Source organism: Pristiophorus japonicus, chromosome 8 (assembly GCF_044704955.1).
Source record: "Pristiophorus japonicus isolate sPriJap1 chromosome 8, sPriJap1.hap1, whole genome shotgun sequence".
Classification (NCBI taxonomy): Eukaryota; Metazoa; Chordata; class Chondrichthyes; family Pristiophoridae; genus Pristiophorus; species Pristiophorus japonicus.
In genome coordinates, this window is record NC_091984.1 from 48,519,937 (window position 1) to 48,536,186 (window position 16,250).

At 43.1% G+C, this 16,250-nt stretch overlaps 1 protein-coding gene across 1 annotated transcript in view; it reads left to right on the forward strand.

Moving 5' to 3' along the window:
* ptch2 (patched 2) overlaps window positions 1–16,250 on the forward strand; it is a 122,736-nt gene that overhangs the window by 43,212 nt on the left and 63,274 nt on the right. The window contains exons 3-6 of the mRNA XM_070886061.1: window positions 4,617–4,806; window positions 5,438–5,507; window positions 9,320–9,411; window positions 15,334–15,529. Of these exons, the coding sequence (XP_070742162.1) occupies window positions 4,617–4,806; window positions 5,438–5,507; window positions 9,320–9,411; window positions 15,334–15,529 (548 nt within the window). The remainder of the gene's footprint in view (window positions 1–4,616; window positions 4,807–5,437; window positions 5,508–9,319; window positions 9,412–15,333; window positions 15,530–16,250) is intronic.

Consider the following 16,250-nt stretch of genomic DNA (forward strand, 5'->3'; position numbering starts at 1 on the left):
TAAAATAGTATGTGCTTCATTGAGGGTCTGACTGCTTGGTGTGGCCCTCATTCATAGAAACATAGAAACATAGAAAATAGGTGCAGGAGCAGGCCATTCAGCCCTTCTAGCCTGCACCGCCATTCAATGAGTTCATGGCTGAACATTCATTTCTATTCCAACTAAAAATGAAAGTTACTTTTGATATGTATTCATTTAATTGTAAGGTATTTTATGGTTTATCTCCTCCTTCCCTCCAGTGCCACGTGTTAACTGTTAACGAGTTAACTGTGTTAACATCTGTAGTGGGGAAAATGCTTGAAGCTATTAAGGAAGAAATAGCGGGACATCTAGATAGGAATAGTGCAATCAAGCAGAAGCAACATGGATTCATGAAGGGGAAATCATGTTTAACTAATTTACTGGAATTCTTTGAGGATATAATGAGCATGGTGGATAGAGGTGTACCGATGGATGTGGTGTATTTAGATTTCCAAAAGGCATTCGATAAGGTGCCACACAAAAGGTTACTGCAGAAGATAAAGGTACACGGAGTCAAAGGAAATGTATTAGCATGGATAGAGAATTGGCTAGCTAACAGAAAGCAGAGAGTCGGGATAGATGGGTCCTTTTCAGGTTGGAAATCGGTGGTTAGTGGTGCGCCACAGGGATCGGTGCTGGGACCACAACTGTTTACAATATACATAAATGATCTGGAAGAGGGGACAGAGTGTAGTGTAACAAAATTTGCAGATGACACAAAGATTAGTGGGAAAGCGGGTTGTGTAGAGGACACAGAGAGGCTGCAAAGAGATTTAGATAGGTTAAGCGAATGGGCTAAGGTTTGGCAGATGGAATACAATTTCGGAAAATGTGAGGTCATCCACCTTGGAAAAAAAAACAGTAAAAGGAAATATTATTTGAATGGGGAGAAATTACAACATGCTGCGGTGCAGAGGGACCTGGGGGTCCTTGTGCATGAATCCCAAAAAGTTAGTTTGCAGGTGCAGCAGGTAATCAGGAAGGTGAATGGAATGTTGGCCTTCATTGCGAGAGGGATGGAGTACAAAAGCAGGGAGGTCCTGCTGCAACTGTATAGGGTATTGGTGAGGCCGCACCTGGAGTACTGCGTGCAGTTTTGGTCACCTTTCTTAAGGAAGGATATACTAGCTTTGGAGGGGGTACAGAGACGATTCACTAGGCTGATTCCGGAGATGAGGGGGTTACCTTATGATGATAGATTGAGTAGACTGGGTCTTTACTCATTGGAGTTCAGAAGGATGAGGGGTGATCTTATAGAAACATTTAAAATAATGAAAGGGATAGACAAGATAGAGGCAGAGAGGTTGTTTCCACTGGTCGGGGAGACTAGAACTAGGGGGCACAGCCTCAAAATACGGGGGAGCCAATTTAAAACCGAGTTGAGAAGGAATTTCTTCTCCCAGAGGGTTGTGAATCTGTGGAATTCTCTGCCCAAGGAAGCAGTTGAGGCTAGCTCATTGAATGTATTCAAATCACAGATAGATTTTTAACCAATGAGGGAATTAAGGGTAAATGGAGCTGAGTCCACAGCCAGATCAGCCATGATCTTGTTGAATGGCGGAGCAGGCTCGAGGGGCTAGATGGCCTACTCCTGCTCCTAATTCTTATGAAATCCCAAGTGCATATTTGTGTCCTGGCACTGACTCAGAACTGAGCTGACCTTTTCAAAATAAAACTGTATACCTGTATAACATTACTTGTCCAACTTTAAAGTTATATTTTTGCCCTTCTTCAGGACAGTGACAGGTGATCCATTTGATTTACTTCACAGTGTATAGTGACACTTTCATCGAAGTTCTAAGTATTAGGAACATAGGAACAGGAGTAGGCCATTCAGCCCTTGAGCCTGTTCCACCATTCAATGAGATCATGGCCGATCTGCGACCTAACTCCATATACCTGTCTTTGGCCCATATTCCTGAATATCTTTGGTTAACAAAAAGCTATCAATCTCCGATTTAAAATTAACAATTGATCTAGCATTAATTGCTGTTTGCGGAAGAGACTTCCAAAATTCTAATACCTTTTGCGAAGTGTTTCCTAATTTCACTCTTGAAAGGTCTGGTTGAAATTTTTAGACCATGCCCCCTAGTCCTAGAATCCCCAATCCTATCTGTTCTCCTTGTTTTACTTCTTTTAATGGTCAAAGTAAATATACAGAATGCAGCACACTTCAAACAATAACGAAAATACAAAATATATTGGTGTTGAACATACCTGTTCATTTTGTTAATATGTTCCCAACATCAAGCTCTTGTGCAAAATTTCATATCATTCCAATTTGAGGCATATGGAAAACTTCACACTTTTATTCCCGTCTTTACAATGTCACAAACACAAAAACTGAGATTAGATTTTTGTTCCTGCACTAGAGAAATGACTGAGTGGATTACAATCTGAGTTTGATAGTAAAGGAGGCCTCTTGGCAAACCTCTCCTCTATTTGTAAGTTACTTAGCAATATGTTTTATGAGATGACGGCACCCCTTTAATGGAAGGAAATATAAGCATAAATTCAGTGATCCTGCGCTCCCTGTGGGAAGACATTCTCGAAGGGATTGCGCACTGGAGACAAGGCTACAAAACTATAGCATTGATTCTCTGCCCTGCTCGCCCTTCGAGCACAGCTCTCCACTGGGAATGCCGGATTGGTAAGCTTGCTCTCTGGGGATGTTCCTCTAATTATTATACCTTCAAAAACATATTTAAAAAAAAAATTACTGTGACACTTTTTCCCCCCAGAACAACGGAATGCTGCTGTATAAATGGAAGGTTCTGTTTAGGCTGTGATGTAGATATTCATTGAGTAGGCCCTGCCACCCCCTAGGAGCACAAATATTAAACTGACAATCAACAGAGCAGAGATGTTTGGCTCAGCAAGGGGAGGGAACTCAACATCTGTCAGGATATTAAAAATAATGCGTTATAATACTCCCTGTTTGTGGTCTCGCTCTGTGATGCTGGTTTACCTCACATTGGACGTTTGCCAGCCCTTCAATTTGGACTGTATAGCAGACGAAAGCATGTAGGAAATGGAGCCGTACTGTGGGGAAGCGGGAGCCGGGGTAGTTATCGGGGAATGAAAGTGAGAGGCATGCACCACGCAAGCCAGGAAATGACTTACGCACTCCAGGCCAAGAGAGGCTGTACTGTCTCAGTGTAGATTTTTATGAGTGAAAGGACAGCCCATTACTGTAATCAATGCTTGGACTATTCCTATTTTAAAGGCACAGTGCCTCAGTTTTCCCTTATACTCCTTTTAACATCTTGAGTTCAAGGATCCAGTACAAAATGTAAACAGTCAACAATACTACCTCGGGGCTCAAAGAGAATTCACAGTTCCCGATCAAAGATCGAGCTCTGTGGAAAGTTACTGGTCCGCACTTCCAAGTCACGGTCAATGCAGGAAAACTATTTTTTATTTCTTGTGGGTAATAGACTTACTTGTTTTGCATATCTATTCTTACTTTCCTATCTTTTTTCTGCCACATTTTACTTTACTCCAGTTGATCTGGAAGGAGGCGGAGTTGCTGGACTGGAGCTGCACTACAGCATAAATTATTATTATGCATATTTTTAGAATACCCTCTGGAGGGATGGGGTACAATATACCATTGTTCAAAAATAAATTATAAAAAAATTCAAACACTGCGTTCAAGGCAATGTGGCAGGTATGTGTGCCCCTATGTAAGGTTTCATTTAGCAGCTTCATTTCCCCCCCCCCCAAGTGTTTAATATACACACGTTCTAAGGGGAGAATTTAAATAAAGAAAATCTGTAATATTTTTTATGAATGGGTTAAATAGTTAGCCGCTCACACAAAAGGCATCACCGTCTCCTCCTCCTCCTCCTCCTCTCTGGGTCAGGTGGAGGTGTTCAGGAGTCATTCCAGCCTGTAGGTGTCCATGTGCTGCTGCTCTGGGCCAGGCTACAGGTGGGTGAGAACAAGCAGTTCTGTAAGCTCGGCCAAAATGGCAGATATGTCATTTAAAGCAGATATGATTTAAGGAAGAGGAAGAAGAGTGAATTTTGTACTTCAAACGATGAGGATTATTAGTGCTGCGGACTGGAATATTTTTCTCCCAGTGTCACCATCAAACTTTCCAGGTCTTCAGTTAAATGCAGGATAAAATTCTTTAAACTCCATTGCACAAACCATGCCATGACCCCCACGATGAGGCGAACCATCCTATTTACACTGTACAGAATTTCCATTTCCCATGCCAGCCATCTTTATGGCCTCTGTGTGAGATTGTCTGTTTAGTACCAATTTCTTCCATGGACTCTTGCCCACTAGGAACTGGGTCAAGATTGTCTTAAACTCATTTTGTTTGAGACTCTTACAGCAGAGACTTCCATTCCATCAGTCTAAACTGGATTTGATCTGCTTCCCAAAGGTGAAGGGACAATTTTTAATCATGTACACTACTCTGACCCTAGCGAACATCTCTTAAGCTAGAGCTGGTAATTGTTGACATGACTACTGCTGAAGTGAATGGATATCTTGTTGAACAATTTTCTTAGGTTTATTGTCACAGTAATCACATGTTAATTATATTATTCATAATGTACTTTTCTGTGGGTTTTTTTCTGCAGTGGGAAGCAGAGTGAGTCGAGAGTTAATGTACACACGGGACAAACTGGGCGAGGAGACGATCTTCACTACACAGATGCTAATTCAGACCTCGAAAAAAGAAGGGGAAAATATCCTTACTCAGGAGGCATTGCTTCAGCACCTGGATGCCGCACTTGCAGCCAGCAAAGTACAAGTCTTGCTATACGGAAAGTAAGAAAGCTGCTCCCATCACATATTGACATGCGGGTCGGGTTTCAGGTGGACAGGGGAGGCAGGGCGAAACACACTCGCTAGCCTGATTTTTAGGTCTGGGGTATTTTACCCCCTGGACCTCATTTTAAATGTCGGCAGTGCACTTCCCATCCATTCTGGGCAGGAAGAGGGCACAGAGCAGCTGGCAGCAGGTGAAGGATCAGGCGGCCGAGGGCCTCTCACTGGCCTCCAGGTGTATGTTGGTGTTTCGGGAGGGCCTGGCTCCACTTGGCCCCATAAAGAAAATGTTCTCAATAGTTGAATGGCCTCTTCCTCCTTCCCACCAGCTACCAACCTGATTCAACTTGACGTCATAGAAGTTTCTCACTCTAAGTCATTCTTTCATGCCTCCACTCAGTATCTGATGACACAATTGAAAACTTGTCCTGCTTACCTATATTTTCGGGGAGAGAGGGGTACACTGAAAAAGTATTGTCTATAGAACATTTAAATTAAATTCTTAACAGTACAATGTTCAGACATCCACAGTTGTAAATAAATGCGTATGTGCATGCACTCAGTAATTAGCATTGCTGGCTCCGTCAGTGTACTATTTAACCAGGTCATTGCCCTTTAACCTTTCTTTCAGGTCCTGGGATTTAAACAAAATCTGTTACAAATCTGGAGTGCCTATCATTGAGAATGGAATGATTGAGCGAGTAAGTATGACAAAAATTATAATTTGCAATCACAAGGGTGTCTCTTTGCTCGCAAGAGCTTTTTGTTATTCATAATTCTCGAGAGAATTTTCTGGTGATTATCAAAGTGAGCGATATCAGTGCTGGGATACCGTTCTATATGCGCTGAATTTCAGCATTGCAGTCCTGATATACAATGACGTTTCCTCTGCCTGATCCCAAACATGTGCGCAGAGCTTTTGTTATGAACTGAATCGATGACCACATTGAAAAAAGTTGGTATAAAAATCCATTTCACTCTGATTTAGTGGAGTTTTTTCCATCAAGAGGCAATTTAGAGTGATGGTTTAGCAGTGGAATACCATGTATTAGCCGCATTTAACAGGAGAAACAAAGGTCTAGAACATTGTCTTAGGGCGGTGGCACAAAGCAGGTAGTATTGGATCGCTGCCCGTTATACGCAGCGTCTGATATTCCGTTCCATTGACTGCGTCTAACTGGCGGCCGATCCAAGAGCACCCATTTTGCGCGCCACCCGAGATGAATTTCTAGGCCATAATTCCAGAATCCAATCTGCTGGAACTGTGTTTAGATTGTGCAACTATTAGAGCTAAAATAGTGAGAATTCTCAGCTATCATTGTGGGCTGGATTCACAAGCATATGCCAGAGATGAAAGCTCAGTGCACCAACCAGTCCCCTGCAATGATTATTTTCTTAGCATCAGTCAATACCTTTCTTTGCCCCTATTCTCACCATTTGCAGGGTTACGGGCAAAGGGCAGGGGAGTGGGACGAGCTGAAGTGCTCTTGCAGAGAGCCGGCATGGGCTCGACGGGCCGAATGGTCTCCTTCTGTGCTGTAACCATTCTATGATTCTGTGCTGGGCATGGTAGCTTGTCCAAATGGCCTGTATTCATATATCAGCTTTGGTACTGAATATTGACAGGCTGCATGATCACAGGGGGCATTAAAGGAGAACTCAATCCTGTCCCATCCAAACATCCTCGACTTTCAGCAGAGGTCACTGGATAAGCCCTGACTCAGTTTTGCTGCCCTCCAAGCACCCCATCTCAGATTGACTAATTTAGCACAGATTGGAGATGAGCCCAGGACCTACCTTGTCTGTATCGTTCACTAGATAAGCTTGCTGAACCATTGGGGAAGCGATTTAATATTTTAACAATATTATCAATGCACATAAATCGCTACTCTTTACACCCAGATCACTTTGTCAACGGACCTGTGCCCTCACACCCATACCTTACAGCTAGCAATCTCTTTGTCTTGAAACGCAAACTGGCATCTATATTATTTATGTTGTTATAAGGGCGAAAGGGTTAATTTAATATGGTGATTGGGGGGTGGGGAGCGGTGGCGGGATGCAGACATTTAAAAAAAAATGCTCCCATGTGGAGATCCTGACATGATATGACACTATGGTATTGTATACAATGGAACTTGCATGTTGCTGTCAGGGTTTCAAAGCCAGCTAGTATGATCGAAACGCAGAGGCAGAAGGCTGATGACAGGCTGCCCTGATTTATGGCTGGCTAATGGTTTGGAGTTCAACGTGGTCTCTGCCAACATAGCCTGTATATGCTCCAGTGGAAGAGGATGTTTGGCACACACCATCATTAATTATCTCCTCTGGTTCATTTCTTCCTCCTCCCCCATTCCCTCCCTACCCTCTCCCCCACACACACACACACACACACACACACACACACACACACACACACACACACACACACACACACACACACACACACACACACACACACTCATTCACTCACTCACTCACAAACACACAACCACAAATTATTGAACATCAATCCAACACTGACCACAATTGGGTATTGTCGTTTACGAGGGTCAGAAATAGGTAGAAGTATTAGCTCTTTTTATATGAATTATGACAGAGTATTGTAGCTTGTTATACCTAGATTTGACACTCAGCCACATAGATTTGGGCCAAATTCAAGACATAAAAAAGTGCTGTTAAGCATCATAACTTGCCCGTTTGCCATTTGCTTGAATTTTCTAATCTGTAGTTTAACCCAGTGATACATCGTATTTTAGTATTCCCTCTCTTCCACGTCTTGTCCCGGATCACATATGGAAGAATTCTTTTCCGAGTTCTTCGCCGTTTGGAACAAAGGAGGGGCTGTATCCATGTGAGAACGAGCTGCAGAGTGGGAAGACCCAGGTCTTGTCATCTGGCTAAAAAGGCCAGTTCGTTCAGACCAGAGTTAAGATTGGAAATTAAAGAGCAGAAGTTGTTGGTTACAAGCACAGGCATCAAATTCTGTCAACCCAGCGGTGGACCATATTAGAGACTGTGTGAGAGAGACTGCCGAGAATTTGAAAGGATCTCCCTTGTGGCCTATGGGACGTACCATCAGATTAAGGGAATGTTAGGGAGCCAGTTCCCCACATTTCCGCTGATACAGCAACTAATGGGCAGTCGAATTGCCACCTCTCGTTTTGCACCCCCACCAAAATTGAATTTCGCCCCCTTGGTCTCAACATTCTACAAGGGAGCGCAGAGTGACTGCCCCCTGATTTAAAAGTAAAAGTGGACAGTGACATATGCAGGACAGGCATTTTGCCAATTTCCAGCAGTAAAAGAATTTCACCCCACTGCAGTGATAAAACGTGTTACCCTCCAATTCTCTTGCTGTGATGCAGGAGATAGTGGCCTTATTTATGTGCTCACCACCAGCTGCCTGCCCGAAGTGGGTGTAAAGAGGCAGCTGTCTGGCTGCCGACGAACGATGATTGCAGGCAGGTAAGTTACAGGAGAGCAGGGTCTCGTGGGTGAGAAGCGGGGAGCCCAAGGCAGCAGAGGCTCAGACTTTCCTTGTGGGGCCTGGAGGAGCAGTCCTGCTCCATTCTGGACCTACAAAGATAAGAACCTCTTGGGACTTTTGCTTCTTCTGTAATAAATAATGCTGCTAAGCTCCCCAAATGGCTGTGGGTAAATGCACGACTTGGTGTGTTATTGAGCCATACTAATCAATACGGTTAAATGCTCAGTCTCTGGTTGATACTGAGTTAGTTGAACCCGACCAGGGTGGTGCTAAAAATATTACAATTGGCTTTAGCATGTCTGGGCTATGTTGGGGGAAATCAGTCAATGTGGTGATCATTATGCAGTGACCCCTCCTGGATGGCATGTATCTGTGGACGTTGGGTGAGGGAGGGCACGAACAGGTTCAGCTCAGGTGGATCTAATGATTGAATGGCCTGATGACATTTCACTGTTTAGGACCACACATGAACAATGACTATTTAAAATAAAACACTAAAGAATTACCATTACCTTAGAAATGCACCCCTTTGCTTGATTCATCCTTGACAAAGTTGGGTCAGCCAGGATAAACCTTCCCCTAAACCTCAGCCCTTTCACATAAATAAAAACAGAAAATGCTGGGGATCTCAGCAGGTCAGGCAACATCTGTGGAGAGAAACAGAGTTAACATTTCAGGTCTATGACCCTTTAACTATTTGTTTTATCACTGTGGTAGCACTATGACACTTTATGAAGTCATTTTTTTTCCAGTTTTTGCAATTTAATGAGAGACTGAAAGATCAGTGAAGGGATTACATCACCATAAACCAAAGATGTCAATACACACACACCAACTCATTAATGTCTTGTCCCCGCCCCATCACTAAAAATACTTCGCCTCAACAACAGACCCCAATTAATGGAAACCAACAGTCAAAATAAGACTAAATGAATTGTTTTCTCCCAATTTTTCTGCTCTTATTGCCTTCTTTATGGTAAAATATAGTAATATTTGCTCACTTGCTTCCCCTCCACCCTTTAGATGATTGAGAAGCTCTTTCCCTGTGTCATTCTAACTCCCCTGGACTGTTTCTGGGATGGTGCCAAGCTTCAAGGAGGTTCTGCTTATCTACCGTAAGTACGACTGCGTTAATTATTATGTTTCTGGGGTTTTAGGGATTGGTACTCTGAAAATGACACACTGGATGTTTCTCCCAAGTTTTGGGTCTGAATTAAAGTGGTGAGAGGCCGAACAATGGCTTGCATTCTTCCCTGCGATGTGGTTACTTGTCAGGCAGAGCAGAGAGACCCATGGGAATTCTTTGTCAACAGACGGTAACTGAAGTTATTCTCATGCTAATCTGAGCCTTATTGCTGCAAGTTGCCCAACTAATAAAATGTACACATTATTCATGCCACGGGCCCTATTTAAAAAATGCCCCTGAGAAGAGAAAGGCCCTCTTTCGATTAAAATCAGCTCACTTGACAGCATTCCATTCTTGAAAGATTTTTCACAGCTTTTTTTTTGCGTGTTTACTCTGTAGTGTTAAACTGACACTGACTCTTATTCATTCAAATGCTCTTTTAAAAAAAAAAATCGCTGCGTATGTGTGACATTTTCAATATTTAGCATCTTTGGAGTTTGGTTCCTCCCTCCCTCTGAACCACAGAACTTTCCCCATTTCTCTCCTCCCCCTCCCCTCCCGTCCCCTTCCCTGCCGAGGGTTAGTCTGTGTGTGCCGTCAGCTTCCGCTTCAGTTCAGCCAGTTCGAGAGCGCGCGAGAGAGAGAGAGAGAGAGAGAGAGAGAGAGAGAGAGCGAGAAAGAAGGAGAACAAAGAATGGCAATCTATTCTCAAAAGTGGAAAAACAAAAGGGCTTGAGCAGGCTCACTCAAGCAAGAAATAGGAGATAAAGGAGCCTCTCTTTGGTTGCAGTAGAAGGGGTTGCTGGTATGTGGGAATCAGAAAGAGCTTGCTTCATGCAATGCCTTGCTCATGAATTATTGGAGTGTCATTCTGCCAGAGTTGGACTTTTTATCCTCCTTGTCTTCTATGTGAGATGTCCTGTACACTCGCGTCCCTCTTTCCAACAGATTTTTTTTTTTAAATCCCTTCACTTGGAAAAAAAAATCAAAATCATTGGCAGGCTTTATTTATGAGGAAATAATTGAAAATCAGACTTAAAAAGAAAACTAATAAAACAAGGCAGTACCCATATTCAAAGAACATTTTAATCATTTCAGTTCGGATAGTCGTAACTCTGGTTTCAGCTTGGGTGCTGCTGGAAAGCTCAGGACATAGCATTAAAATGGCAGCAAAGTCTTTTTTTTGTTAAGTGAGTGTCTGAAAAAACACATTTTCAAATTTCCTTTACGGACATATGGCCAACGCTGAGCCCTCGAATCATTTATGATCGATAGCATTTCATTTCCATGTGTCACAGATTCTTTGCAAGCCTTATAGTTCTCACGGAGAAAGGGACGGTATTTTGGAATTCAATCCCCAAAACACCCATAAACTCGCAGAATCCTATGCAATAAAACAGAGTTTGACTTATTCAGTTGTCCTGATCGTTTGCTATTAAACCTTAAACCTGCGATGATGTCACAGATTGTCACTTCTCTTGTGCAGACATCACCACGCATTAAGGAGCTGAAGTCTGCCACCAGTCAGCATCTGCTGACAGTTACTGGCAGCGCAGAAATGCAATAAAACACCTCTCTGAGCATCTCTCTGCCTTCAGTTGTTTTAATACTGTATATGATATATATATATGAGATATATATATATATATATATATATATAAAAGATATTAAATGAAAGCAGATGGTATGGAGCAATTTTAAGATTGGTACCTGATCTCAGTTGTTAGAGGATAGTTTGAAAGTTTTTGAACTTCACCCTTATATTTTGTGCACTTTATGCTTAAAATACTAGCGTATAATCACTCTGCGGTGCCCCGTATTCTATAGCTCACCACAGTAACATTTTATATTATTTACTTGAGTCACCCAAGCAACTTAGTTTATTTAAATGTTACAGAAAGGCTTGAAATAAAAAGAACAGATTGACATATTCCTCCACCACCCCGCCCCCCTCTCCCCATCCCCGCGTCCCCACCCCTCTCCCCAGCTTCCCCCTTCCCCCTTCCCCACCCCTCCCTCACCAATCTCCCTCTCCCAGCCCCCCCACCTCTCTCCCCACACCCCTTCTCCCTGCCCCCTCCCCTCTCCCCACACCCCCTCTCCTCAGCCCCCCCTCTCCCATCTCCCCCTTCCCCCTCCCCCCCTCCCCTCCAGTAAAGTAACTCAGTAAAAAGAGACCTGACAGTTCTGAAGAACTTTATTAGGTCTTATGGAAATGGAGAGAGGCAGCCTGGGGAGTGCAAGGTCCATATAGAAACCTCTTCTATCCTGCCTTCCTGAGTCCAGTATTCCACTCAGCTCCCAAATGGTGATGGGCTGGCAGCAGTGGGTATTGAAATGCACTGAAATGAGAAGAAAGAAAGAGAGGGGGGAAAAAAAAGACACTCTTTGTGGTGGCGGGAGAAAACCGTACAAAAGGATATTTTACAGATGAAGAGATTAATGATTTAATGTGGCTGAGAAGAGAGCTGTTACATGGAGAGTGGGAGGAGGAACGAGCACAATGGGGGAGGGGGAGAGACACAATCAAGAGTGGCAGCCAGCGCTGGAGACCGCAGGGCTCTGTTTGTGGGGCGTAATCTGATTATTTAGAGGAAAGACCTTTAATGAAAAATTTATTTGATTGGGCCTGGCACACAGCCTGGATAAGTGCAGGTGGAGAGTGCCTGGCTGAAGGAAAATGGGTTTATTAAAACATCACCTAATTGCAGCAGAGTTTGAGGGCACTAATCCCAACTTTAAAGAAGCACAGGCGGTGGGAACAGGATTCTAATGTCTTGTCACATCAGATATCAAAATGCTTTATAAAATGATCTTTTTTCTGCAGTTCAGCTAATTGTTAAGCATCTCTTATGTTCTCTAGGGTGGTATTGTGCTGTGTGAAATGTTAGCACATTTGTATGAAATTCCTTCATCCATTATTTTAACAGAGAGCGGGAAATACTGGCTAGGCCAATTTCATACAAGCGTATTAACACATTTGCATACTAATATTGAATGACGAGATATTCCTCCATTGGTGTTTCATTGGTGTTAACATTAAGATTATTTTTTGGTCTTGATGTATTTCATTTTCTTGATTTTTGATTAGTTTTACAGGATTTTTTTTTTTAAATAGCATAATACTCCAGGGAGCCATTTGCCCTATTTCCTTAAACATAAAGCCTACAGACAGAAAAGCTCACAGGTAGGGCGGCCTCTGAAAGTCTCTTTAAAGGGCCTGTTCCTCTCACTCACATGCAGGTTGCTTCTGATTACAGTTTAGTCAGTTCTTCAGCTGACAAGCATTTCTCATTAATTATCCCAACGACGTCAAGTCAGAAGAGGAGGAGAGGTTCTCTTCCCCTCATTCCCTGCAGGAATTTAAAACGACCCAGGACAAACCACATGCCAGTAATATCAAGACATTTGAGAGTTCCCTAGTAATTGTCATGTCTCACTGCACAATGTTAAGAAATGCGAGTGGGCACCGCGGCCTGATCAGGCTTTCCCTCACTTTGTTCCTCCATAATGGGATAATACATGGTCTTTTACTCTGCATCTGGCAATGATATAAGCTTAAAGGAGAAGGTACCACTATGGGTAAGTATTGTCAATAGGAAGTACTTACCCGTAGGCTACCTCTATGTGTTTTGTAATATTTGGGGGGGGATCGGTGGGGGGGGGGGGGCGGGGAAATTATCAAGGAGAACACAACATTTTCATTTAAAAAAATATTTGTATTTGTGGGACTCCCCTATCTATTTGTCCATGTCTTGCTATGAAGGATGGGGCAGGTGTGATGGAGTGGCATGAGACTTTGGACAGCATCAATGGCAGCAGTGTCTTTAGAAAGTGATTGTGGGCTGGTTCTTGTCAGGGAAAACAGTTCCCATTGACAGAAGTTACCTGTATAGTTGTCTTCTCTGCCAAGACTAATATTAAAAGTGTGGAGCAACTGAAACACACAGCGATCAGAAGAGCTCGGTGACATGGGGGAGATTTCTTCTGTTTACTGTTTGTAGCCAAAGTTATACATGCATTCTTCATACATGTGTTTTTGATTTCACTACAAGTAGTGGACAGAGGAAATCTTCCTGCACAGTAACTGAAAGAGATATTATCGCTTCCATAAAGAGGGAGTCTTGTCATCAGTAGCCCCCTTTATAAGTTGAACAGTTAAAAAGATTTATGATTGTTAGTAACATTGCTTTCTGCAATGTCTATTTTTGTTGGTGGTTTTTTTGAGCAGCAGATATTTTTATTCAAACAGTCACTGGAATAACATCATTGACAGAATAGACTTGCAGGAGCTGCTGAATCTGATAGTGGGGAGGTGATGAATTAACACCCACAGTTGAAATGACAACAGACAAAACAAAAAATACAGAGGTTGCCCAGGTTAACGATAATTCATCTCCCTTATACTGTCTCGCTTTGTAACTCCTCCAACACACACACACACCCTCACTGTTTCACTGTATAAGTAGCAATATCCCACATAAAAATCAACAGGATAGACAGAAAAAAGATTTTAAAGAGGCCTTGATGGTGAAATATGCCCATTAAAAGAGATCCTTGATATTGAGACTTCCTCTGTAAATGACATTGGCTTGGTTATATTGAAAAAAGTTCAAAAAGCAACGTTAGCAGAATCTTTGAATAAACTTGGCACAGAACGTGTAACACCTGGCCATGTATTCCGAAACTAGCAATGCAGTGAGCATAAGGGCGAGCGTTAGTCATATAATCCAAATGCCTTGGTTAATAGACTGAGGGCAAGGGCTAGTCAGAGGAGACTTGATATATGGGCCTGAAGTTGCTCAGGTCGCTAGGATCATGTCTGACGGCGCTGACCTTGGTGGGGTTAGTGGAAAAGCACCTCATTTACATGGGCTAGTCAAGTGCTAGTGCTATTTTGGTCACATCTCCAGTGCCAAATTGCCCATGCCAGCCCAAAACTTCAACATTTATCCACCTGTGGGGCAGGGGTCCCCAAGCGACCCATACTCTCCCTCCACCCCCCCACACCCTGACCCCAGCCATCATCGCCACATCCCTCCACGCAAAAAGGTTTGTCTATAAAAAATGTTTAAAAATCGTGGTCTTCAGTGTTCCAGGGCACCTGCCTGACCTGGGACCTATAGTGGGGCCAACATACACCTTGTGCAGGCTGGTGCGCCTCCACTCACACATGTACCAGCCTCCAGTAATATGCCAAGTTCCACTAAAGCTTGAGGAGTGCCAAATCCTAGTTCTGAGAGTCTGCACCCTTCCTCTGCCACCTGACCATCATTCTGCCATCCACAAGACAACCAGGAGACTCCCAGGGTTGGTAGAGACCGAGTGCATCCAGATGTACATCATTTTCTGTGGGTTTTGCTGGTCTCTTGCAAGAGTTATGGTGGGAGACCAGCAGAACCCCAAGGTATTGTGGATCCAATGTCACTAGTGAGGGGAGAGATTGGTTCTGTGATGCTGCTTCTCAAGTGAAAAACATAGTGTTATAATGATCAACATTATTGCACTTTTGCAATGCTGATAATGCTGTATTTTAAAAAGAGTCATTATTTATTTTTTCTCCTTGATTTGTCCTTTATGAAACTTAGCACAGCACTCCATATACTGGCTTTGATAAGAACCATCAAAGTTGGCTTTGAATGCCAGTCAAGACTGGGTTTTGAGCTTCTAGCCCATTGGTTCAGCATGCAACAAATTGTCCATGAGCTATCTCATCTAATTCCAGTGAAGAGAGCTCAACCTGTATGGTAATGAATACAGCCATTACGGAGATGATTCCTCAGCCTGTCTATAAATTACCTGTTACAGACTACTCCAGATTCGTGCATCAGTGGTATTAATCAGAGGTGGGGCAGCATACATGTTGGCTTAGCAAAAATGAACAATTTATGGATTATTTTTCTTTCAACAGAGGAAAACCAGATATTCAATGGATGAACCTTGACCCTGTGCAGCTCCTGGATGAACTGGGGCAGTTTACATCTTTGGAGGGATTCAGGGAGATGCTAGATAAGGCCCAAGTAGGACATGCTTACATGGATAGACCTTGCTTACAACCAGTTGACACTGAATGCCCCATAACTGCCCGAAACAAAAAATCACTGGAGGTAAGCCCTTTAGCAATTTACTTCTGTACTTTTTGCCTCAAGGTAAAATTTTAGTCTTTAGCATTTCCAGCGCTGAGCTTCACATGCCCGGCATACTACAGGAATTTGGGAATTGCCCCAGTGCACAAAGCTCTGCATTGGAAATGCTGCAACAGAGCAGAATTTACCCGGTAGCTTCTGACAGTTGGGACCAGTGTACTTTTTAGTTACAAAGGAGCCCAGTATTCAGCTTATGGCTTCCTTATTCATTTGAGGAGTAACATTAAGAGACCAGGTGAAGTTTGTTGAATGTTACTGCCATTTCACTACTTGGTCCTGGGTTTTTGAAGCCTGGCAAGACTGATAGAAGGAAAATCTCCTCTCTGACAATGGTACACGGCCTATGTTGGAAAAAGTCTAAACCCAATGTCTTGTGGCTGTGGGTCCAGGGAACACACTCACACACAAATTGGTCGCTGTGAGTAAAGTTGTCCATTCTGCTTTGTTCATCCAATGCATTAAATGCTTTGTGAAGACTCTCAGAAGAAATTTGGGCAGAGGCAAGTGTAACTATTCAGAGACGGGGACCACTCCGATCAAGGTGGCCTTTTACATGTAAGTTAGTGGTAAAGGCTCCAGCTATCTACTTACATTTTTCAGAGAACTGGTCTTGCCTCTGTTCTCCATGAACCCCACTTGAGATTAGAACCTGTTTCTTGAGTGTGAACAATGAATGGTCACC